Source organism: Globicephala melas, chromosome 5, assembly GCF_963455315.2.
Source record: "Globicephala melas chromosome 5, mGloMel1.2, whole genome shotgun sequence".
Taxonomy (NCBI): domain Eukaryota; kingdom Metazoa; phylum Chordata; class Mammalia; order Artiodactyla; family Delphinidae; genus Globicephala; species Globicephala melas.
Genome location: NC_083318.1, coordinates 21886153 through 21912001, shown reverse-complemented (window position 1 = coordinate 21912001; position 25849 = coordinate 21886153). Strand labels below are relative to the sequence as shown.

Here is a 25849-nt window from a genome sequence, read left to right as displayed (position 1 = left end):
TTAGCATCTGTACTTCAACAAGATCCCAAGGTGATTCCTATACCAAAAGAGTTTGAGAAGCACTTAAAACAGTGTCAGGTGCACAGTACCCTGTCAATAAATATTAGCTTTATTACTATGCCTTCTGAAGTTTAACAGTCATAAAGCACCTGACTGATGATCTAAATTCTTAAAGTTATTTTCCTAAACAATTTCTCTCACCTCCAGAGTAATGGTTTTAGGCCCTGGAATGTGAAAGTCTATACTGATATGATTGCTGAAATACTACATTAGACTGAGGTTACTGCATCAGTCAGTGATCTGTTTTTATCCATATCTTCCACAGCAATTTGGGGAAAATATTACAAGGTCAGTTATCTGGAGAACAGATGCAATAGAAAGTAAAACATACTGTTCTTCAGAAGGGAGCAAAACACTGGAAGACAAGAAAATTATGGGCCAATAAGCCATGAGATTCTATACTATATGACACAGTTACATCTGCTACAGCCATTGTTGAGGTCACCTATCCACTCTGTGGACACTGAAGATCTTATCTGGCTTTCCCTCTTCTTCCCCAGTACTATTCCTGTCATCACTTTTTGGTGGCTTAAGTATCCACGTAAATAACCCACTGAACTCTCGGCCCTTTCATGTCTTTCACTGTCTTGCTTTTAAGGATCCGTCTCTCAATCCCACCTTAGTCACTCTTGGCTTTTCTTAAAGTTTATCACTACCAATACCTATTATTACCTTCAAAATCTCAATTTCAAGCATCCCACTCTCTATCACATTTTATCTTTATTTTTCATTTATTCTTTATTTCAATAATGTTTCAATTCCACACATCAAAGCCATCTCACTTTTCAAAGTCTATCAATCATTTTCTCCTTACTTTATCAGACTCCATGGTCCCTCACTATTATCACCCAGAAATTAAGATATTCAAGAAAGATCATAGGTGATTGAGATTTGAAGAAAATCAGATCTCTTCCAGGCTTTAAAATAGTCTCTGCAATACTGGAAAATCTATATAGTCTTGCCAATTCCATTGTCCAAACGTTTATAAGAATCTTCTAGGTACAATACATCATACAAGTACATATATTGAGTAAGTTACAAAGATACATCAGAGAGAATTCCGGTCCTCTTGGAGTGCAGGCTGGTAAGAAATACAACAGTCAGACCAGTGGATATAATGAAAGATGGAAAATAGGGTTACAGGGGAGGTTAAAATAGAGACCATGGAAACTTAGGGGAGAAAGAGCTTATTTCTGGCTGTGGAAGATCAGGGAAAGCTTCAAGAAGAAAGTTAAATTAGTAAATACTTAAATTACTTATATAACATACTTAGAACTTAAAGAACTTAAAGGGGATTTAGAAATGTAGTAATAAGGGTCAGAGCACTCCAGGCAGAGAAAAATGAATATCTGTAAAGGCAATGAGGTTGGAAAGCATCAGGAAAAGAGCAAGCAGTGTATCAGTTTGACTGGAACAAATAGTATATGAAAGTGAACAGGGAAAAACCAGCATGGACCCTTCCATTGGAATGTCAAGGTAATTTTTTCCACACGTACACCAACCCTGTTCCTCTTTGTCTTCTATCAGCCAGTTGCTGAAACTCTAAACCTAGGAGTAATTCTTGATTTCTACATTTCTCTCACAATTTTTATCCAATTTGTCAGCAAATCCTGTTGACTCCACCCATAGAACACATCTTGAAACCACCCACTTCTTCAAGGAAAACACCTGAAATACAAGCTGCCATAATTTCTCACTTGAATTGCTACAATATCTTCCCTTCTTCCATTCTTGTCCACCTATAATTGTTCACATAGTAACAGCTGCCAGAGTGATCTTTATAAAAATTTAATCAGATTATACTTATCACTCCCCTGTTGAACACCTTATGATGGCTCCCTTTCACACTTAGAATGAAATCCATATTCCTTATTGGACAAAGTTCCACACAATCTACCTCTCTGTCCTCTCTCCTTTCTGCCATCCCCCTCACCTGTCTAACAAGATAGGCCTTCTTTCTTTTCCTGAAAAGATCAACATTATTTCTGCTTTAGATTCTTTGCATTAGCTACTGTCTCTACCTGAAATGCTGAAGTGCTTCAGGCATACGGTCCATAGCTAACTTTTGACCTTCAGATGGCAGTTTAAATGTCACCTCTTCAGAGATGTCTTCTCTACCTATCTAGTCATTCAGTTGTGCCCTATTATATCATCCTATTTTAATCTTCTCATAGCTCTTTTCATTATTGGATATTTGTCTATATGTTTATGTTTTTTAAAATTTATTAGTTTTTTATTGACATACAGTTGACTTACATATGTTTTTTTTCATCTGTAATCCACTGTTGTTTTTTTTAATTTCTATTTTTTTAAACATCTTTATTGGAGTACAATTGCTTTACAATGGTGTGTTAGTTTCTGCTTTATAACAAAGTGAATCAGCTATACATATACATATATGCCCATATCTCCTCCCTCTTGCATCTCCCTCCCACCCTCCCTATCCCACCCCTCTAGGTGGTCACAAAGCACCGAGCTGATCTCCCTGTGCTATGTGGTTGCTTCCTACTAGCTATCTATTTTACATTTGGTAGTGTATATATGTCCACGCCACTCTTTCACTTTGTCCCAGCTTACCCTTCCCCCTCCCCGTGTTCTCAAGTCCATTCTCTACATCTGCATCTTTATTCCAGTTCTGCCCCTAGGTTCTTCATGACCTGTTTTTTTTTTTTTTTAGATTCCATATATATGTGTTAGCATACAGTATTTGTTTTTCTCTTTCTGACTTACTTCACTCTGTATGACTCTGTTTATGTTTTTTAATTGTCTGTCTCCTTCGCTAGAATATAAAAGCTTAGACTTTGACTACATTGTTCACTGGTATACCCCCAGCACTTAGAACTGTGCCTGGCACTGAGTGAATGAATAATTAATGGCTAAATCAAACGAAGCTAGAATGTTACATGGGACCTTGGATGCCAAGGTAAGGAAGGTGGACTGTATTCAGATAAGTAGAAGGATTCTGAGGTTTTTGAGATAGAGGTGGAAAGATGCAAAGATATACCTCTTGCCTTAAAAGAGCTTATAATTCACAGATGACCCAAACAAAATCGTATTCTGAAAAAGAGAAGCTAACAATACAAAGTACCATATTATAAGCACCTAATGACTCACATAAGACAATCAACGTGACAGGAATTTGGTTAAGAAAGGGAGTGAGGGCTGGTGGAGAGGAGGCACAGAGGAAATATCTTAAGCAAGTATAACATTGTCAGCAAAGGCACAAAGGCAAGAAATGTTGTGATGTCCAGGGAACAGATTAGTTCAGTCCAAAACTAAGAGTACGTACATAAGGACTTTACACCAATTTATTATCAAATATCTGTTTTATCATAAAGGCATGGTCTTTGAATGGAAATGCTTGCCTCAGAGGTCAAAAACTGAAACCCTACTAAGAATATAACACAACAACATGCCCATAAGACCATGCATTAAATTGTTTTCTATTTTCTGTCAAATAAATTTGAATATTAATTAATTTATTCTTTTTCTTTTCACTTCTCACAGAGTTGCCACCCCATTTGGAGGTTTTGAAAAAGCATCAAAAATGGTTAAATTTAAGGTTCCAGATTTTGACCTACTACTTCTAACAGATCCCAGATTCATGGCCTTTGCCAATCCTCTTTCTGGAAGACGGTCCTTTAATAGGACTCCTAAGGGATGGATATCTGAGAATATTCCTATAGTGGTAACAACTGAACCTACAGAGGATACCACCATACCGGAATCAGAAGACCTATGAAAAGAAAGTTGTATGTGACACAAAAACCTGTAAACGTCAATGTTGCTGTTTTATTATTCTACTTACTTGCAAAGCCACTTACACTCTTCATTAGTAGCAATAATTTAATAGCAATTTAGCAATTTTCCTTTTATGACATTTAATTTCAATCTCAGATCAAAATCTAATAAATAATTAAAAATCTTATTTTAAAACCTTTTAAGTCACTCGTCTTTATTCATAATCTTGTTTTCACCTGGTCTAAGCAATCCAGCCTTTTCAATGAGAAAGTCCAGAAAAGTTACTGACAACAAAGGGTTTCATCTTTTTTGCCTTTAATATAAGCTATTACTGAATAAGTTTTTCAAATGGATCTAGAATCAAAATATAGTGCAAGATATTTAGATTAATTCAGAGTTTTATTTAAGGGATGAAAGCTATGGAAGTTGATATACAAACATTATTGATGGAGAAAAGGGTTGGGTTCTTCTTTTCTGACAAGCTTCCATGATAAAATAACTTGTCTAGATGAAGTCTTTTCATTAGTCATTCTTAGAATTTCTAAAGTGCTTTGTATTTTTCAACGTGCTTTGAATCATTAGGTAATTGTTCCAGATGGCATTCGCCAGAGTTCAACTGGGTTATTATTTTTGTTTAGTATTAAGTCAAGGAGACTGAGAGACAATGACTCAAAGAACGTCATACTATTGCAGTTTTCATGATCAAGGTATACTTGGAATTCAAGTTCCACAATGTTGTATGTTGATTAGGTTCAACTTTATGTATGCATCTTTAGAAGAGTAATAACAAAATACATGCTAGTATACATAGAAATAAATATATGTATACGACGGGGGGAAAAGAGAGTGTGTAATTTGAATTGGCAGCTTTCTTTGCTGAATCTTTAAATTCTGCTCAAATCCTTAAGCACGAGGGAGTATATGCCTAAAACACAAATAAAAACAAGAAATGGAAGAACACAAAAGCATTTGAGAGTAATATAGCACACATCTATCATGAAATATATTAATATATTTGTATAAAAGACTCAAACTAATATAAAGTTATAGATATATCTTAAAATATGGTTGAAGAAATATATGCCATGGAACTGGTAAGACATAAATATCAATTCTTCCCATTTCAATTCAGTTAAAAGTTCTGTGATAGATGTTTATACCACAGAAGAAATGTCTTATCCATAGAAAACTATCTACCACATTAAGTTTAGGAGACTGGAAGAAGGAAAGTGTATAACAGAGTAATGAAAATGCTGTGTAGCAACATCACATATTTACAAAAGAATCTGCATGTAATGTTGAAATTGGTGGTTGTTTTGATCATCTTCTAGTCTTTACAAATTTGCTTATGAAAAACGCAGTGCCTAGAAAGGAACAGTATCTTACTTATGCATATTATCACTGTAGAGAATTTGTATAATCTAAAGTATATCTTTAAGATATCTTAGTTTTGGGGGAAGCGGGGGTGGCGGGGGTGGTGGTAGTGGTATGAATTGGGAGATTGGGATTGACATGTATACACCAATATGTATAAAATTGATAACTAATAAGAACATGCTGTATAAAAAAATAAAATAAAATTCAAATATTAAAAAACAAACAAAAACAAAAAAAAGATACCTTGAGCTTCCCTGGTGGTGCAGTGGTTGAGAATCTGCCTGCCAATGCAGGGGACACGGGTTCTATCCCTGGTCTGGGAAGATCCCACATGCTGAGGAGCAACTAAGCCCATGCGCCACAACAACTGAAGCCCGCGCGCCTAGAGCCTGCGTACCACAATGAAGAGTAGCCCCCGCTTGCCGCAACTAGAGAAAGCCTGCGTGTAGCAACAAAGACCCAAAGCAGCCACAAATAAATAAATAAATAAAGTTATATTAAAAAAAAGATATATTAGTTTTATTTATGTTTTGGTATTTACCTGTTTTAAAATAACAATGTTGGCATCTACGATAACTCTAGATATGAGGGTCCCATCGTGCCATTTTTTTTTTTTTTGCGGTACGCGGGCCTCTCACTGTTGTGGCCTCTCTCGTTGCGGAGCACAGGCTCCGGACGCGCAGGCTCAGTGGCCATGGCCTACGGGCCCAGCCGCTCCGCGGCATGTGGGATCTTCCCGGACCAGGGCACGAACCCGCGTCCCCTGCATCGGCAGGCGGACTCTCAACCACTGTGCCACCAGGGAAGCCCCCCCATCGTGCCATTTTTTTGTTCATTTTAATCTTTTAATAAATAAAAAATGAGTCATATTCTATTATGCATTTTGATGAAATGGTTTAGTTCTTTATTGGCAATTTGAAATGTTACTACTTTTCATTAAACTGAAATTTTATTGCATTATTTTAACTATCTCCAAATAGTTAAACTCTATGCTCAGTGTCACCACTCTGTCAACCACCAAAAAGGGGCCAGCAATTAAATATGTTAGTTATAGAACAGTATTCTCCACATCATAAAGGAGAATTTTAAAAGGGGAAATCTTAAGTTTTTTTTTTTTAAGATCGGTTAGAAAATGATGGAATAGCCGTCTGCTCACTATCATATTTCTTCCTTTCCTGGAAGTATCTATTAATTCTAATTCAGTTGTCTGACACCTTTAGAAATGCCAAATTTCACAATCTGGTTGCTACACAATCAGAATTTGAAAGGAATTTTGGATGGGTTTTCCACTGACCTAAAAAGCAGCTAAATCTTTCAAAGTCTGAAGAAATATGATAGGCTTTTTAGAACAGCAGAAAGACTGTGGCATTTTTTCCACCCACATTTGTATAATGAAAAATGAAATAAAGGAGAAAGAAAATTAAAAGAAAAAGTAAATGAATGAAAATAATATTTGCTGATGGACTATTAAATGCCAAGCACTATACTCACTGGTTTATAAAGGCTATTTAATGTGTATTATTTTATTTTATTTTACTTTTTGGCTGCGCTGCATGGCTTGTGTGATCTTAATTACCCAACTAGGGATAGAACCCAGGCCACCACAGTGAAAGCACTGAGTCCTAACCACTGGACCACCAGGGAATTCCCTATATTTTAAATATTATTTTATTTTCATGATTATCCTGTGAGAAATGTATTATAATCTCCATTTTATATAAGAAAATTGAGCCTCAGAGAACTAAGGTGACTAGCTTAATTCTAGCTCTAAAGTAGAAGAAATAGGTGAGTCTGGCTCTAAAATATATGCTCTAAGAACTCATGGTTCATAACTTCTCTTTCAGAATAATTTCAGCCTTAAACTATTTTATTATGTCTAGACAAATAATAAAAAATCTCCATTATATTAATTTTGGGAAAATATAGCTATAAATTGAGTAATTTTAGAGTCACCCTCTAAAGTCATTCAGGCACTCATAATCATAAAAAGTTGAACTTTCAGACTTTCAAACAAGCAATGTGCATGTTTAATTATGAAATCAGAGAAACACAAAAGCATACTCTGATTAAACCTGCTTGTTTCTGCTCAGCATTGTGCACACTTCTGATCGATGTAAACTTTTTTTTTTCTTTCCCCTGTAAGGGGCAAAGGGAGAAAGAAGAAGAAATAAAGAGGACAGAAATGCACAACACTAACCATAAGGCTGAACGAAATCATCTAGTGTGATAACACTCCAAAAACATTCCTTTAAATGAAAATGTTTTCAACTTTTCAAAACTTTAGAAGAATTTCCATTATACTGTTCAACAGACTGACTTCTGGGTCATAAAATTTTATCTCCTATTTTATTTTGCCAATTTCTTGATGATCAGCTGGCCAATTGTTTTCTGGATAACACTAGGTCTGCATTAACAACTACAGCAATAGTTAGATCATTCTTGGCTTTTTTTTTTTTTAATATTTATGTATTTATTTGGCTGCATCAGGTCTTAGTTGTGGTACGCGGATCTTCATTGCAGCATACGGGATCTTTTAGTTGCAGCATGCGGGATCTAGTTCCCTGACCAGAGATCAAACCCAGGCCCCCTTGCCTTGGGAGTGAGGAGTCTTAGCCACTGGACCACCAGGGAAGTCCTCATTCTTGGCTTTTAACTCTCCACTCCCTTCAATTTTCTCAAGGCTGGTATTTTCCATTTCTTAACTCAATATTTGAAAGGACTAGATAACTTAAAATAACTAATTATCAGTTATTACAAAATCAAGGCAAATATGGACAATAATTTTTAGTCAAAATGACCACTTATCCACTTAAAATTTTACATTTTCTAAGTAGACCAATTTATAAATGTTTTAGCAGCGTGGAAATGGAGGGAGCCAATTATTCTCACAAAGGCTAAAGTGGAGCAGAATGTCCAGTCTTGAGTGTGAAAAGAACATCCTGAACTTTCCAACTCAGGGCACAGCTGTACCAGCCGACTTATTAATTCTGGAATTTCCTCACTCTGCTGCTTATGCAAGATAAAACTTACATGACATCATTGCAGTTTCCCAGCCACAACTGCTTTTTATTAAGCTTAGGAAAGTATTGCTCTGAATGCCCCTTTTCTTATGAAAAATACTTTCAACCTCCACATGCTCTATTCTGTAGGAAGAAGGGCAGTTCACTTTCTATGAAAGGTGGAAGAGTGCCAGGCTTTTGCCAAAAGAACAAGCAAGGGGAATCTATTCCAAACTAACTGATCAAAGCACTTCACAAATATATCAAAGGATTTTTAGAAAATTATAATGCTTAAAAAAGTTAAACTTTTCAGAACTAAGAAAAAAGTAAAATTGTGTAAGAATTTCAATGGCTTACACATTGAAGTATTATTAGATAAATAAAAGGGTACGTCCCTATTTGAATTCCTTAAATAAAAGAACTAGATTTCAACTCAGGATATAAACTTTCTCTGACTTCTCAATATAATGTGATTTCAATAGGAAGATTTGGTACGTATGGGCAAAGAGGGGGGAAAATTATTTCTAAGAGGTTACAATTCAGTTTCAAAAACAATGTGCTTATTATTCTGGATTGTGTAATATTTTGAAGCACATTTCAATGACAACTTAGGCAGTGTAGGAGATGGAGACAGCTCAGGAAACAGAATTGGAAAGAGTCAGAAGGACAAAAGGTAAATTCAATTACTAATTGAAGAATTGGTATAGAAGCTGCAGCACTAGCAAAATAAATCTAAAAGAACAGGGGGAAAAAAGGAAGGCCAGAATGAAGCAGGCCGAAAGGAAATAACTGTGATATTCTATGGTTTCTAGAGCATTTTCCTTACCCCCTTTGAAGAAGTTTTGTTATATGTATATCAATTGTCTAATGTGAATTGTCACCCAAAATAGATAACTCTCATTACATTTTCTTTATCAACACGCACTTATAAATTGCATATTAAAGCGGTTGTATTTAAATGTGCCAGCTATCTGCTAATCTACCACAAATTAGTAATATAATCTCAAGCAATTTACTTCACTCTGGAAGTTTTCTCCAACTATTTATGTGTTTCAAAGGCCACTTCTGCCTAAGACCTTCCCTGACCACCCTTAAGAGAGCACACTTATAACCCCTTATTGTGCTTTTATTTTTCCTTTAGAGCCCTTATTACTCCCTAACATAATGTGTTAGTCTGGGCCCTCTGAGGAGTAGATGCCAAGATGGGGTTAAACCTGCAAAAATTTTATTAGGAAAATTGCCCACATGAGAGAAAATGGGGAGAGAGTCAAAGAAAGGCAGGGAGAGAGTCAAAGAAAGGCTGGGAGAGACCCAAGGGACCTCAGATGGAACTGCATGGATATGTTCTAGACTGCCCAGCAGTCTAGGGAAGATTCAGCAAGGCTGTTGGAGGATCTGTGAGCCCAAGTCACCTGTAGGAGAGGTCCGGTGTTTCCCAGAAACGAGTCTGCCTTAGGGTCACTGTCATGGTCCCTCAGTGGCTGGGAGCAGACTGCGGAAGGCAGGCTCAGCAAGAATGCAGTGATGGAGGTCAGAGGGAGTAGAACTGGGGCCCTCAGACAACTACGTTAAGATCCACAAGATGTAGCCGCCACACATAATGTATGTAGTTATTCCTTTATTATTTATCTCTCCCACTCGAATGAATGTTCTCTGAGGGTAGAGACTTTGCTTTTTTATTAACTACTGTATCCTCTGTGCCTGGTATATAGTAAAGAACAATAAAAGTTCATTAAATGTATCTTAATTATGGGGATAATACTAGTATCTATCTTAAAAATTATATATTATACATTATATTACTGAATACATTGTAAATGCTTGATACATGTTAGCTATTATTATTAACAAAATAAAAAATTATCACACAGTAAGAAAGCAAAGGCATTTAGAATGAAGTTAGATTAGAGGTTACACTGGAACTGCTTTGGGATAAATATATTTGACCCTGATTTGGAGCTAATATATGTTGGCGCAATGAGTATATTAAATACATACATAATCAGAAACACTAATGTGGCCTGACTACTTTTTAGGATAAGCTTGTGTCAGCTCTATTCTCCATACTCAAAACTGCAATTAAGGGAGACTTTTTAGGATCTTGCTAAAATAGTACTATTTCTTGTGAGCATTCACGTATTTTGTAGGTCACTTGAGAATTTTAAAAAATCGATATAGTGGATACTTTCCTTGATCAGTATATACTACCTTTTTAGAAAATACATTATACAATCAGAAAGGAGTTCCTATGGACAGATGGCTACATAATCCTTCTTTTTTTTTTTTAAACTAAAATGGCTTTTCATTTAAATAACTGTTTGGAATATTTCAAATCAGGAAGTATGTTGCCCCAGAATCCTAATGTTTTGGCACAGTCATCTCTAGAGTACAATGAATAAAAACAATCACCCCAAGTCCCCTTCTCTGGTGGGTTTCCATGTTGCTTAAAGAAATTAGGCATCTGGTAGTCATAAGCATGGAAAGGAGGTGATTCCTCTGTGAGCTGATGCTAACATAATGGAAAATTCACTTAAATACAATCAACCTGAAATAACTTTTTCTTTTCCAACTTATCTTGAAAAAGCAGGAATACTTTCTAAGCTTAGTTTTAAACTCAGTTCCTAATATTTATTTTACCTTACTTCTACCTATGTGAAAAATTGGAGCTAATGAAGTTTCTGTAACACAACTGATTTGCCTCAGGTTCCAGGCCTCTTGTGCAAGGCTGTCTTCTGAGCCATACAGCACTCTAGGCTCAGTTGCTATTTTGGTACATAAAGTCAAACATAAACATGGACCACATTTATTCAAAAAACATTCTTTACTTATGATGCATAGAAAGAGATGTAGATATAATTTATGGTTAATTACAATAAGCTTCCTCACAAACTCATCAAAATCTATTAAAAACACATTAAACTTATCATAATACTATAGACAATGTGCATGGCCCCCCTAAAATCAATATGGTGAAATCCTAACCTCCATGTGATAGTATTAGGAGGTGGGGCCTTTAGGAGGTGATAAGTGATAAGGGCGTAGTCCTCATGAATAGGATTAGTAAAAGAGACTCCACAAAGCTCCCTTGCCCCTTCCCCCATGTGAGTACACAGAGAGAACATAGCCAAATATGACTCAGGAAGCAGGCTCTCACCAGACACCAATCTGTCAGTGCCTTGCTCTTGGACTTCCCAGCTTATAGAAATATGGGAAATAAATTTCTGTTGTCTATAAGCCACCCAGTCTATGGTATTCTGTTATAGTAGCCTGAACAGACTAAGACACATAGCAATGCAGAAAGATTATCATGTTTTTAGATGCATATATGTATAATGTATTAATTAGGGTTAATGATCATAATTATCATAATGTATTAGACTATGCATTACTATGTACTAGCCTATGTACAAATCCATACCCTGATGTTTACTTAAGTGTCCTCTTGTTAGCATACCAAAAGGATATTAATATTTAAGATATAATAGGAATAAGCAAAAAAGTTGTATTTTACCAAATACAACCCACTAGTACTATGTTAATAGTGTAACGAAATACTCTCTTTGGTTTAAATAAACAACCATTTACTTAGAATCACAGCACTTTAGAATTAGACTCTATCTTGAAATACTCTAGATCAATTCCCTCATTTACAGAATAGAAACTTAGATCAGAAAAGTTAAGGAACTGGCTCAGTCTCACGTTGCATGTCTAAAATTAGAACCCAAGATTCCTGCTTCTGATCTAACATTCCTCCCACTAACTTATTCTCTCTCCTATCTCAGTGGAGAACACAATCATCCAGATGATGGGCACAAACCACACACCTTCTGGTGACACAACATACTGTACATGATTTAATATTTATCTATATCTATATAAATATAGCCTTATATAATTTGTATACCTTATTAGCCACAGAGAAATAAAACTCTGAATTGGGGTAATGTTAATAAAATGTGGAACCAGAGAGTAAAGGCTTTTTTCTTTTTTTTTTACAATATCAAGAAGTTTTACTTTAATCAGTAAAAAATTTTAATGTGACAATATCAAACCAAAATGAATATTCTTTCCTAACTGGAAGGGGGTACATTTCCATACTGTATTAAAAAAAAAAAAAGAGTAAACATTGCTCCTTCCACCAGAAACCTCTTGGTCCATGTCTTTCAACCTATAGTTGTGTTCAGTTAGGTGGTGTAAAAATTAACTTAGATGGTTATGATCAGCAGCTTTTCAAATGAAACAGAATAAAGGAAAAGAAAACATCAGAGCATATCACTCATAGAAATAGTATTATTTCAGGAAACTACTGATTTTGCTTTATATATATGTTCATGCAAACTGGATCACAATGTAAAATATATTGCATATTCTAGGTTGCAGTCTAAAATGTTTGAAAGTTACTGTTGTACCTACTACTAAATGCTGTTTAAAATTTAAATGTCAGCACTGTTAATAGCAAGTGGAATGGCTTTTCTCCATCACATCAAAACTATTATAACTAATTTGATAAAGAGTTATTCAGAATTAAAAGAATTTGAAACAGTAGCAGAACAAAACTTGTAGAAAACAATTTAATCAGAAAACCTTGATTTAAAAATGTACAAAATGGCATTAACACACATTCCAGGGATATTACTTGCCAAGAGTTGGTTTGTTTTTCCTCCAGCACAATTTCAGTTTGAGGGCTTGTTTTACAGATAAGAGACTAAAAACCTCAAGAGCACTAACAGTTAAGAAATAAAGAAATTAAATACTCTAAAATTTCTGCCTTTACCTATACTTCTTTGAATTATTTCTATCACTGAATATTTTCCAACAATTTTATTACTGTATTAAAAAGTAAACCTTTTTTTCCTTTGACTGTGAAGTGAATTTCAACAAGGAAGTTCAACTTGAAAACAATGGTGCCCTGAATATTTTTGTCATCTTTACAAAGAAAATTGCTCTCCAGGGCAACTTCCTTTGGGTTCATGGCTTTAGCCAATACGCTATGAGCAAAAGATATGGTGTTATTTTACTATTGTATTTCTTGAAGAACTACCTCAAAAACAAGGCAGTCTAAGATATATAGTTGTGTGTGTGTGCACGCACACACACGTCACAGAGTAAGTTTGGTAAATTTCCAAACGCCATAGTGTTGTTCATAAAGTCAGAGTACTACCACAGATATCACAATTGAGAAAAAGAACATCTTTTCCTGTGACGTGCTCTTGACTTCTTCCTTATGTTCCCCTTCCCGTGTCTTTCAGAAGGGCACAAAGGTGTCAAGTATGTTTATCACCAGTATTTGAATATAGAAGAAATCTGATTGCACTTTAAGAAACAAAAGAGTACTATCTCCTATGAAACTTTCAGAATATTTCAGGGAAAATATTTCACACCAGGAAAATTCTGTGACTAGGAATTGAATTTTAGCTCTGCTATCAGTGTCTAGCATGAGCCTAGGTAACTTTACCTCCTTGAGCTTAAGTGTTATCATCTGTACAGTGAGGGATTTTAGCAAACTAATCTCTCAGATCCTCTTTATCTCTAAGATTCTAAAGAATTGTATAAATAAAACGTTATAAAACTTGTTTTTGAAAAAAATTAAAGATAAATTATACTAATGCACAAAAATCCTAGTGAATCCTAGGCTTTCAATCAAAACCTAGATGTTTTCGGCCTTTAATTCTGGATCTGTTAGTATGGCACATATTGCCTTCCTCATTCCTACTTACTCTACTGTATTTCCATGGCTGTAACCAGACGTCATACTTAACTGATAAGTTCCTTTACTTAGTCATTCAGTTTGCTTATTGAGTGCCTCTTATATGCCAGACACTGTACTAGGTACCCCACTTTCACTGTCTCTAACATAAGGATATTAATAATATCCAAATATTAATATTTTATGGTTGTTAGGAAAGTTAAATAATGTAATTTGCATAAAACACTTAGTTCATGGTGTATTTTGGAATTAAGTAACAACTGGGAAAAGGCCCCATTTCACATCTTCAGCGTTTAGAACCACGTGGCTCAACCCCTTCCTTTATGGATTAAGAGGTTAAAAGAGGTGAGCTGACCTCCCACAGGCTCAGCTCCTTGAGAGCAAAAGAGTTCCATAACTCTCCATCCATTCTTTCTATCATATTATGCTGCTTCTGAACGTAAGCAATTCCACTATCTGTTTCTTTCATTCTTTCTCTCAGATTACAAAACGTTACTAGGAAAAAAAACATGCAAATAAATGCCCACAGGGGTGGCAATGCTACTAATCCTGTCAACAGCAACGCAGTTAGGGATTAGCTAGGACACCTTGCTATGTACAGATGAGGAAACTGGGTTTTAGAGTAGTTAATAACTGCTCAAGGTCACACAAACAATAAATGGTAAAGTCAGGATTTGAACATAGGTCTGTCCAAGTCTAAAGGCCATGCTCTTTTATGATACCGTGTTGCCCTTAAACACGGTCTCTACTTGGCTTTCTAAACAATTTTAATGCTGCCATGAGGGTTAACGTGGGCTACAGCTGGAGCTGAATGTCAGGAATCCAGCCTTCATCAACATTTTCCTCAATGATTTAGCTGCAGACAAAGAAGATATAATTAATTCTGGCAATATAAAAACTGAGGAAGAATAGTGAATTTTAAGAAATATGGGCTAAAACTTCAAAACCTAATAGGATGTTTTAAAGAAATGAAGGAAACAAATGATGAAGATGCTTGTGTTCTGAGGCAATATAAGCATTTGTGTCCAAAAAAACTAATGGCATTAAAATTTGTGAAACTCAGCTTAATGCCAATTCATAAAAACAAAATAATGGAACAAAAAATTTAGTATTTTGAACATAAACTTATATTGGCTAACAAAGTGACATAGCTACAAAATAGGTTAAAACAATCTTACTTAAACTGTCCTGATAAAAACAGTGTCTGAACCAAAAAAGGAAATAATTTCCCCAAACCATAATCAAGCTAATTGCAAAAACCTGTTTTTATTTTTGGGCACCACATTTTTTCAGAAGTTGACAACAAAAGTGAATCCTGAATTCAGTTTCATGGATTATGAAGACTGTTACTGCATTTTCCAGGGGCATGTTGATGAGTCCACTGTCAGTGAACATAGGTAAGAGCCTCCTTAGATGAAGGCCCACATAGAGGAAAAAGCATCTTAGATGATGACAGAAAAATGTCTTCCTGTAACTGATACCTTAAATATCTTTTTCACTTTTTTTTTTTTTTTTGTGGTACGCGGGCCTCTCACTGTTGTGGCCTCTCCCGTCGCGGAGCACAGGCTCCGGACGCGCAGGCTCAGTGGCCATGGCTCCCGGGCCCTGCCGCTCCGCGGCATGTGGGATCCTCTCGGACCAGGGCACAAACCCGTGTCCCCTGCATCGGCAGGCGGACTCTCAACCACTGCGCCACCAGGAAAGCCCTCTTTTTCACTTTTGATTTTAGATCAAAGTCAAATAAATTTAAACCATGGGCTCATGCATATTTATGTTCTTTAGTTCTCATTCTTTACATTCTACTTGTATTTTAATTTCCCATAGCTCTGATTCTTTTTCTTATTTACATTTGACCATTGTTTTATGTTATATACTAGAATTCATTTTATTTTATTTTTTAGAATTTACTTTAAATCTTTGTAGGATAAGGTGAAGTGTAATGAATGAATGAATGAATGAGTGGATTAGTTTAATATTTACTAGGGCTTCAAAAAATTGTTGAGAGAACTGAGTACTTTTAGCTTGAAAACACAAAAGATGTTTTCAAAGTTCAATAGCATCTTATGGAAAAGAGAATATAGATTTCTGTTGCTATAAAGGACAGAAAATAAGACCAGTGTATAGAAATTACTAGAAGGTGAAGTTCAACTCACTGTGATGAAAATTTCTTAATAGTTAAAGAGGTCTTAAAAAGGAACAGGATGCCCCACAAAGCATCAGGTTTTCTATCACTGTCACTATATTTGAACAGACGTTGGACAACCACCAGCAGGGATGATCCTTTAGTGAGTGGGAGGCTGGACAGGTGGAATCTAAAGTCTCCTGCATCTTTGAGATTGTAATAAAATACATGTAATAAAATACATATTACGGCAAGAAAAACAATACATAGGTTCTTATAGCATCATGTTATCATTGATGACAGCAGTATTGGTAATCATAATAACAACACTAATGGCCATAATAACACAGTATAAGACTTTACAATTGCTTATATCTGGGGCATCATCAAAAGACATCATATATAAGCATTATTTCTCATCCCAATTTTACAGATAAGAAAATTAGGACGTTTCAAAGTGAAATAACAAACAAAGGTAATGAAATTGCCTAAGCTGACAATAAGTCAGCAAAAATTAAGGAGGTTATTTGCTAAACTACTAACTGGTTAACTAGCTAATGTTGACTCTAGTATATAAGAGGCTTAGAAAGGTTGAGATGTAAGTTTTGCCTAATGAAGAGCTGGCTGAGATGCCACGGATATTGAATTTGATCTTCTGATGTTTAACATGTCATGCTGCAGAACTTTGAGGAGTACAGAGAACACTCAATTCCTGAATTACCTATTTTATAAGAGGATAGAGAAACTTCAGGGACTCTCTCTCTCCCCACTCTCCCCATCTCTGCCTTATTCTTTCAGACCAGATACTATAAATGACAAGGCACACTGCCACAAGAACCTCTGAGCTCAGTTTTATAGCTTTGCAATCAGAGAAAAAAGGGATCTTTCCTGTAAGCTCTAATTTGAAAACTCCTGGGAAAGAATGCTGATTAGCATGAATCACCCATATACCAATCACCAGAGCCAGAAAATGGTGAAATGCCCCACAAGGAGTTGTGCCCATCCTGTGGTTTAGTGGTGTGGATTACTAAAAGCAGGAAAAGACAAAGCAATGTATGTCCACAATACATATTTTCTTAATTGAAATAACGGAAATGTATAATAACCAGGCACTTCTAAATACATCTTTGAAATGGCTTTTTTTAGATGTGCATATATTAAAAAATTAAGTCTTCTAAACTTAGAGATTACTTGATCAAAAATATTATAATTTTACCTCATTTTTGGTTCTATTCTCCCTTATTTCTTTTTTTCCTTCCAGATTTTTATGATCTCACAGACATGAGTTAATTTGGCCATAATATGACTCTACTTCTGGTTCTGATTGTGAGAAGCTACTTAAGAAGGAAGGGTATTCGTGGAACACATCTGAATACTGACCGCAGACCAGCAGCCTTCCAGAAGACACTCTTAGTGACGACAACTTCTTTCCAGGTGTCTTTACTCTTGGTAACTGTATATTTTAATTTTACAGAAAAAAAGAAAAAGAAGAAAAGAAAGCCTTATTGTTAAGTTTCCATTCAGTGACTTATTGTAGATACAGATTCAGGTGTCGAACAACTCTTTACTGATGCCTACTCTGTGCCATTGTATTAGACTTTACAGAAAGAATGATGATCAAGAGAGAGGTGTTTCATGGGATCTTCTTCCTAGATAGTGAGGAAGACAATAAACAAATAAGCAAATAAATAAGCTAAATAATCACATGTTGTGAAAAATGGTATGAGATGAATAAACAGAACACTGATAGAGGTAAGCAGGGAGTTCTAGGTCAAGGATGACTTTTCCAAGAAGATGAAGCTAAAACTAAAGTATAGAGGATGAAAAGGAGTCAGCCACTTGGAGACTCAGGGGAAGGTGCTGTAGGTCAGCGTTTCTCAACCTTGGCACTATTAACATTTTGGACCATACAATTCTTTATTGTGGGGGACTGTCTTGTCCATTGTGGGATGTTTAGCAGCATCACTGGCCTCAACCAACTGGATACCAGTAGTGGCACCCCTTCCCCACCCTAACTGTGACCACCAGAAATGTACTGGTCTTTGCCAAATGTCCCCTGGGAGAAAAAAATCATCCCCAGTTGAGAACCACTGTTCTAGGCAAAGGGAATAAAGAATGTAAAATCCTTGAAGAGCATGAGATGCTGTTAGGGAAGTAAGGATAGATCATTAGTCCATTCAGGGGTCTGCAGGCCTTGGCAAGAATTTGGATTTTATTTTATGTAAATAGTAAGCCATTGAACAATTTTAACTTGGGGAGTAACACGTTGACATTTACAATAGGCTACTTTGGCTCCTGTGTGGGAAATAGATTTAAAACCATGAGGATAAATGAGATCTCAGGACCAGGCACTGTGGAACATTATTTATCTTCATTTAGAAGATAAAAGTAGACTGCAAAGTATAAGAGAAAAACAGTATGAAAAGGAGCAAACAAAGAGGTTGGAGGAAAGCCATGAAAGAGGATGGTGTTACAAAAACTGGGAGGTGAGTCAAGGAGGAAGTGGTCGACTGTAACTAGATTTTTCTGGTTGGCCTCATCATCAAGTCACAGACTGAAGATTTCTCTGGAATTGCACTGGCTTAGCTCATCTTCTTGCCTAACTACAATTTCCTCTACAAATCTTCTGTATATAATTCCAAACTAAACAACCTGTTCAAGAACTTATAAAGGCTTCCTATTATAGCCCTGCATTGGCCTTGTTCATTCCTGTTTCTAAAACTTTGCTCTTGAAGTAGACATGTTTCCTCCTCAGTGCCTTCAAATATGCCTACCTATGAACCTTCCAAGCTGAAGCTCATACCTGATCTCCCACAGAAGCTTTCCCCAACAATTTTCGTCCACATAGATGTCTCTATTTTCTAAAAAATCAACAAAACTTCCAGTTTTTCACTCTATCCGCTGAACACATTAGTTAAGGCTCATTGCCTGGAAATACAACAATGAAAAAATATGGTCCCTGCTCTCTAGAAGCTTACTAAGAAAATAACACTTGTCAATATTTCCTTGATGCATTTAGGAAAAAAGGAGTCTGCCTCATATCCAATCCTGAGGGAGCCATTCAGCTATTTCTCTATATTGTATTTCACTTTACCTCACCCAGCTGATTCATGCTTTGCCACGCCTTTAGATGTTGATTACCTCCTGGAACTACTGGATCACAGCTCCTCAGGAAAGAATATTGCTACTCTTACCACTTATCAGTGACAGGGTGAATATATCCTCAAGATGGTACATCTCCCAAAGTCTGAGTTATAATCACTCCAGAATAATAGTTAAGAGGCGTTTAAGTATGGTGGTGCTGATGATGTAATCTTTGGGTAGGCCTCATTCAAACAGTGTAAGATATCTTTGGCATTCCAACTCTACTCCCTTTCATGATCTCAAGCCAGTGTGAGGTGCAGACATTTTTATTAATTTGGTTCCACCCAATAAATAACTATTGAATCAAACATACACACATATCCCCCAAGGACAAACAGTAATTCTCAGAGGCAATACATTTAAAACCTATGTTGTGACATTTCTAACTACAAAATTTTCTAGGAGCAACTCCTGCCCTAAAATGCGGTGCACTGTCAGTTTTCCTTTTTTCTATGTTTGCTTCAGGCTGCCCTCTTGATGCTTAACTTGTGACCTATTATAAGTCTATCATTTAAAACGCAGTACTTAAATATGCCAAGAACTGGTAGAAAGTTTGAAATTACACGATTAAAAAAGTGTACAGTCAGGGTTTAGTCAAAATTTTTTTAAGTTAATTCATTAATTTTTGGCTGCGTTGGGTCTTCACTGCTGTGCACGGGCTTTCTCTAGTTGTGGGGAGCGGGGGCTACTCTTTGTTGTGGTGTACAGGCTTCCCACTGTGGTGGCTTCTCTTGCTGCAGAGCACGGGCTCTAGGTGTGCAGGCTTCAGTAGCTGCAGCACGTGGGCTCAGTAGTTGTGGCTCGTGGGCTCTAGAGCACAGGCTCAGTAGTTGTGGCTCACGGGCTTAGTTGCTCTGCGGCATGTGGGATCTTCCTGGACCAGGGATCGAACCCGTGTCCCCTGCATTGGCAGGTGGATTTTTAACCACTGTGCCACCAGGGAAGCCTTTAGTCAAATTCTTGAGGAAGGTGAACGGAAGGGCATTCTTCTATAATCTCGAAATGAGGAAGGGAGATAGTATGAACCTTCATTATCCACAGTCCAAATTATTTTTCAAGAGTGCTCTGTCAGTTACATTTGCAAAGAAATATAGTACAACATAATTGTTATAATATAAATAAGTCCAGAAATGGTGAAAGAAGGGCAAGTCTGTCTCAGGAAGTTATGAAAGGTTCCAGGGAAGAAATAAGTACTCAACTGAGACCTACAGGATCTTGAGAGAACCTAGTAGAATCAAAGAAGTGCAAGGAGTTCAGTATAGCTAGTGTGGAGTAAATGGGCAAGAATGGCAGATGAGATTCACAGTCTGGGGCCAGATCATGAAGAGGATGGGGGCCCCTGAAAAAATCTTGGTGAGGAATATCACGATTATATTTTCATGTTAGAAAAACTATTAATAGGCTGGAGGTTGGACTGGAGTGGGAAATAACTAGATGCTATTGCAATAGTCAAGGGAGATGAGTTAGGAGAGATGATTACTTGATGGATTAAGGCAGTGAGAATGGAGATTAAAAAGAGAGGTGGATTTGAGAGATCCTTAAGGAGATGAGTCAACAGAATTTGATATTAGGATAGAGGAAATGAAGGAAATGTAATAGCGGGGTACCTATGGATTCTTGACTTGGGCAACTGGGTGCTATTATCTGAAATAGGGAATGAAAGCAGGCTAGGTTCCAGATGGTTGGGAAGAGATACGGCAGTAAGAATAGGGAATGGTAAAGATGCCCACGTCAATTTGGGACATAGTTAAGTACCTATATGAAATCCAAACGAAGATGCTGTTGCTTAAAAGTGTCTAACCTGAAGATATACATTTGGGAGTCCATGGTGCCCAAGATACTTAGTAGGTAAGTCCATCATGGGGAAGAGATTGCTCAAGGAGACGAGGACTAACAACAAAAGAAAATGGATAGTTTGGAAACACAGAGGGCACACATAAGAAGAAAAATATTTAAAGTGCATCAAAGAGGTAGTTGCAGAAGCAGGAGAAAGTGGCACTAAGGAAACCAAGTGTAGAATTAATGGTGCTATTTTTTAAATGTAGAGTATTTTTTCCCTCATTCTCCAAACGTTTTAAATTTCCTGAAGGCAAGAACCATGTCTGAAATTTCACTGTATTTTCTTGAGTGCTCAATTCAGTGAAGGGAACATTAAATGTTCAGTAAATTCTCATTGATTCAGTCCCAGGTACTCTTCGCTTATACCGACCTAAAACGTTTCTTCGTTCTGTTTCTTCAAATAAACGTTTAGTTACCTACGAGTTTAGTTATATCAGTTTTTATAATCTCTGTGTTGTACCTGCAACAGCTTTGAAATGAGTTCCAAAACCTTACTACTTATTGGGAGGGATCAGTAGACAGTGGGTTTTTCATTTACTACTGTTCCTAAGAAACAAGTTATTCCAAAACAAAGTTTAGCCCATTCCCCAAGCATTAGCTTGCAACTTAAAACCTGTTGAAAGCACAGTAAGGAGGCAGACACATTTTTCTCACCACAATTAACCATTAACCGGGTCAACGTGTTTATTAAGTCTTTCAATTTATTAATAGTCACGAAACAACCAGCTGGGGGATATACACTCATACCAATGGAAGTCATTTAACTGCAAACAGATGCTAAAGAGAACTGAGTATTCGCAAGGGTTTCGAGGCCAGGCAGTACAGGTTTTCTCTGAGGTAACAACTCCTAACTTAAAGCCCAGTCCTTGGTGGATTCGCGTCCCTGAGCTTAGAAAATACTGAATAAACAAACGACCAAGAGTATCGGAATAATCACCTCCACCTGAGGAGCTATCCCTTCCTCCCCTCTACACCACACAGACCAACCTGCAGCCACCTTTCTCCAACAGCTAAGCCACAGCGCTCCGCTCCCGCCTTAGGAAAAATGGTCAAGCTCCTGCTCTCGCGCGATCTTGCGCCTCCGAGTAAGTCAACTGGATCGCGCGCCCCAACGAACCCCCGCGGGAACACAGTTCGGCAGGTCCCGAAAGCCGGGAAATCGCGTGCTTGGGCGGAGCCAGCTCGGTGAGCATGAAGGCGGGGCCCGCTCCAAGGAGGCGGGGCGGGGGCGAGGCGGGGATTGGGGCGGGGCTCCCAGGACCTGTTGATCGCAGGTGTCACTGCCCTGACTGGCAGTGTTGAGACGTGTGCGCATGCTCCGTGCGCAGGATCGCGCTTTGGGCGGCGGAGACCAGTCTCCTCTGCTCCAGTTCCCGGTGAGACCCGGTTACGGTGGCAGCTGTTGGTGTGTCAGCCTGTTGTCAGCTTGAGGCGGAGCTGGGCCAGCGGGAGGTAGAAGGCCCGTATTTCTCTACCTGAGCCGCACTCTCCCCTCACTAAAAGGACAGAGCTCAAGGTAAGTCTCCAAAACTAGTCCCTGGATGGAGGTCCAACGACCTGCTACCCCCATGGGCCTGACTCGGAGACCCTCATTCCAGTCCCAGGCCTCGTCTCTCCCCTCGCAGTCCCGCGACCTCCTCTCCCACCCCACCCTCCTCGGGGCAGACTCAGGGCTCTTTGCCGGGTTCTAGCGCCCGAGGTCACGCAGCTTCCCCGCCTCCTTCCCGCCGCGTCCGGGATCTGGCGGAGATGCCTTTGGCCAGGCTGGAGGCGCGCGCGAAGGGAGGAGGTGCTGTACTTACTGGGTCGTGGTTGTTAGTTGCTGCTGTGTTTGAGGGCTGGCCCGGGGCAGAACCTGGGATCCTGCTGGGTCGTTTACTGCATTGGGATTATGAATATTACGCTTACCTGGCGCCTGCCCCTCACTTTTCAAGCACTGCCTCTCCCGAGCAGCAGCTTTTGAAAGGGGTCCAGGTAGTTATGTTGCCCTCTTTGGAGAAGAGATGATTCGTGAGAATCTTTGGGCTGGTGGTTTCTGGGTGGTAGTAGTAATTTAGAAAGTTAATGTTTAGCTTCTAAATGGCGACTTATGGGACGTTTACCAAACTACTTTTAAACATCGTTGGAGAACAGGAAGTACTTGCACAGGTGTAATACCCTCCGTTTCTAAAGACTGCAATCTGAGCGTGCTCTGAGGTTTTGTTATCCTGCTACAAGGTTTTCTTTATCAATGCGAAGCCTGATTAATGCTTGCAAAATGTACTGCAAGGCTTTATTTGTTAGATAGCAGAGTTGCCAAATGTTTTCTCATCTGGAAAAAAATACGTATTTTTTTGCAAGGAGTTTTCAAGGCTATTTCTGAGGGATGTTTAAATTTAGCAGGGTCTTTGTGATTAGGGTCTGATTCACTTTTCTGTTCTTTAAGGGAAAGCGTTGCTAATTCTCAATATTTAAAAGGAGGAGAAATTGCTAACAAAATTGTGATTGAAATGAACTTTTGGCTAAGTTAATACTTCTTGTTAGTTTAATTTTCTGTGTCTTTTCAGTTCCATGATGATAGTCTAGGCATATAATCCTTAATCTTGTAAAGAGAAACTAAAACAAACGAAACTTATTTTGCAAAATCAGAATATATGATTTATCTACCATTGTCATAATTCCAAATAGACAAACTCACTGTAGGTAGGAGTTAATTATGTTCTGAAAAAACAAGGTTTTTGTTTTTATTTTACATTTTAGACGTTTTTAAAATGAGCTCTTTGGACAATTTGTTTAGGTTCATGATTACTGGTGATAAATCATGATGGTGATTTATTCAACTCAACTCACTGGTAGTTAGTGTATTTTTTACTACAGTGTGAAAAATAAGCAACCAAGAACAGATCTTTCCTTTTCCCTATTAACTAAAAAAACCTTTTTATAAATGTATGTAGATTGCATATAGTTCATGGAACTTGACACCAATAGTCATTCATTAATATTATTTTCTTTAGAAGATACAAAAAAGTAGTTTTTACAAGGAAAGCAATTTTAATGGTGGAAGGGCACCATTTTTCACCTAGTTTTCTTTTTCTTAAAAAAAAGAAATCACAAAACTTATGGTTTTAGTATGTACTGTGGGTCAAGATCTTTTCTATTATTTAGTGTCATATGTTTATTTTAAACTGTGTAGTATCAACAATTTTGGGATCATGGTTTAGGAGTTCGTTTTAGCAAGACAAAGAGTTTAAAGATGAAAATTCTGTTTTAAGGTAGTGTACACATTCAAAAGTCAAAATCACAGTTATTTTCCCTGCTGGTACTGTTTGGAACTCACCTATCATGCTAGAAAGGACATTTTTTACCCTACAATTTTCCAAAAATATGTTTGAAATCTATAAAGTGGTAGATTGAGCTATCCTACAAGGATGTTTAGTTACTAAAATACTTAGCAGATCTTGGTATTTGACAGCTTTAACTATAAGGTTTTTCTTAATTATAAGCCCTAAGGCACGCTACAGTAAGGTAACTTAGATATTTCATATGGAAGTATTTTGAACACAGGGTGTGCTAGATGTGTTTGGGCTCAAAAGATTGTCAGTATAGCCTACTGTTGCTCATGAGCTCTTGGATTAAAGGAGGAAGTGTGCTAATTTATGTCATATTTGGAGAGATAGCTACAAATTAGCGATGATACATATGTAGCATTAGTGTATTATTAATTTTGTACAGATGTAACGATTTTAGAAAATTTTGCATTACAGTATATGCACACAATAGGAACAAGGAATGTTCTACCACAGATAAAATTTTCAGAGGTTATTTAAACTTTAAATAACTATTTAATATCCTAATCTTGGCTAGTTATTTTCTTTAAATAATAGGAATACTACATATATAGAATATTTAGGCAAAAGTATTTGTTCTTTGCTTTTCCAAGTTAATCCATATCCTCTATCAGCAGTTCTTTTATAAACTAAGGGTACATGATTAGAACTGTGGTCTGTGGTTAGGACTGAATTTTAATGTAATTGGTTTTCTTTGGAATCATATATATTCTTTTTTTTTTTTCCTTTTTAATTTTAGTCCCATGAATTTTATTTTGTGCTTTACAAACATTATTCTGAGGCGTCCATAGGCTTCATTAGGCCATTAAAGGTGTCCGTGACATACCCCAGAGTGCCACAAAACATTGCATATGGTTGAAGAAATTTTGTTTTAGATGAGTCACTTCAGAAAAGTTGCTTCATATATTTGTAATTCATCAGAAAATAAAATGTTATACAACATAAATAATATTTCAATATCTTAGCTGTTTTAATGAATAAAGTCAGTTATCTGAGCTGTTGTGGTATTTTTGAATTAACTTGGAAATAATTACATTAGTCTTTTAGTCTTCTATTTTTTACAAATATTGACATGCGAAAAGCAGTTTGGAGAAATACTTTTCCTTTGGAATGTTTTTTTTTTACTTTTTGTGATTTTTCCAAGCTAGCAAATTTATTCAGTAAATATTTATTGACCTATTGTTGTATGCTAGGCACTAGAGATTGGAAAATTAATAAGACAATGTTGAAGTAGTCAGAAATAAGAGTTCTACCTTTCCTAAGCCTTGTCTTTGGCTATTCCCAATCCTCCCCCCAACTGCATTGAGTTTACAAAGATAAAACAGTCTTTTTCTTACACCCTTGCTTTTGCAACGTGCTGCTTCCCTTCTCTTCCAGCTTCCCAGTCATCTATACCACACCTGTGAATTATCTTCATTTTTGGTTACCACTGTATTTTTAAATCTCATTGTTAAAGATTTATAGAGGGAAGAGGGAAAAACTAAGGGAATGAAGATGATATGTGTATTGCATCTTAAGTGTAAGGAGAATACTG

General features: G+C 37.0%; 2 protein-coding genes and 1 long non-coding RNA gene across 6 annotated transcripts in view; 2 read left to right on the top strand and 1 right to left on the bottom strand.

The window, feature by feature from the left end:
- The window catches only part of MYOZ2 (myozenin 2), a 34695-nt gene extending 30893 nt beyond the window's left edge, over nt 1-3802 (top strand). The window contains exon 6 of the mRNA XM_030863967.3: nt 3568-3802. Coding sequence (XP_030719827.1) covers nt 3568-3802 — 235 coding nt within the window. The remainder of the gene's footprint in view (nt 1-3567) is intronic.
- The window catches only part of LOC115857176 (uncharacterized), a 190033-nt gene extending 167516 nt beyond the window's left edge, over nt 1-22517 (bottom strand). The window contains exons 1-2 of the long non-coding RNA XR_009563945.1: nt 21977-22517; nt 17387-17459 (exon numbers count right to left, since the gene is read on the bottom strand). This is a non-coding gene — a long non-coding RNA (uncharacterized lncRNA). The remainder of the gene's footprint in view (nt 1-17386; nt 17460-21976) is intronic.
- Nucleotides 22246-25849, top strand: part of USP53 (ubiquitin specific peptidase 53) — a 63883-nt gene continuing 60279 nt past the window's right edge. For 2 of the 4 annotated variants that reach the window (XM_060298989.1, XM_030863961.3), the window contains exon 1: nt 22246-22505. The gene's annotated coding sequence lies outside the window, so the exon portion shown is untranslated. Of the gene's footprint in view, nt 22506-22759; nt 22779-22817; nt 22964-25849 lie in introns of those variants that run through there. The other 2 variants (XM_060298988.1, XM_060298987.1) reach the window with 2 other exon arrangements.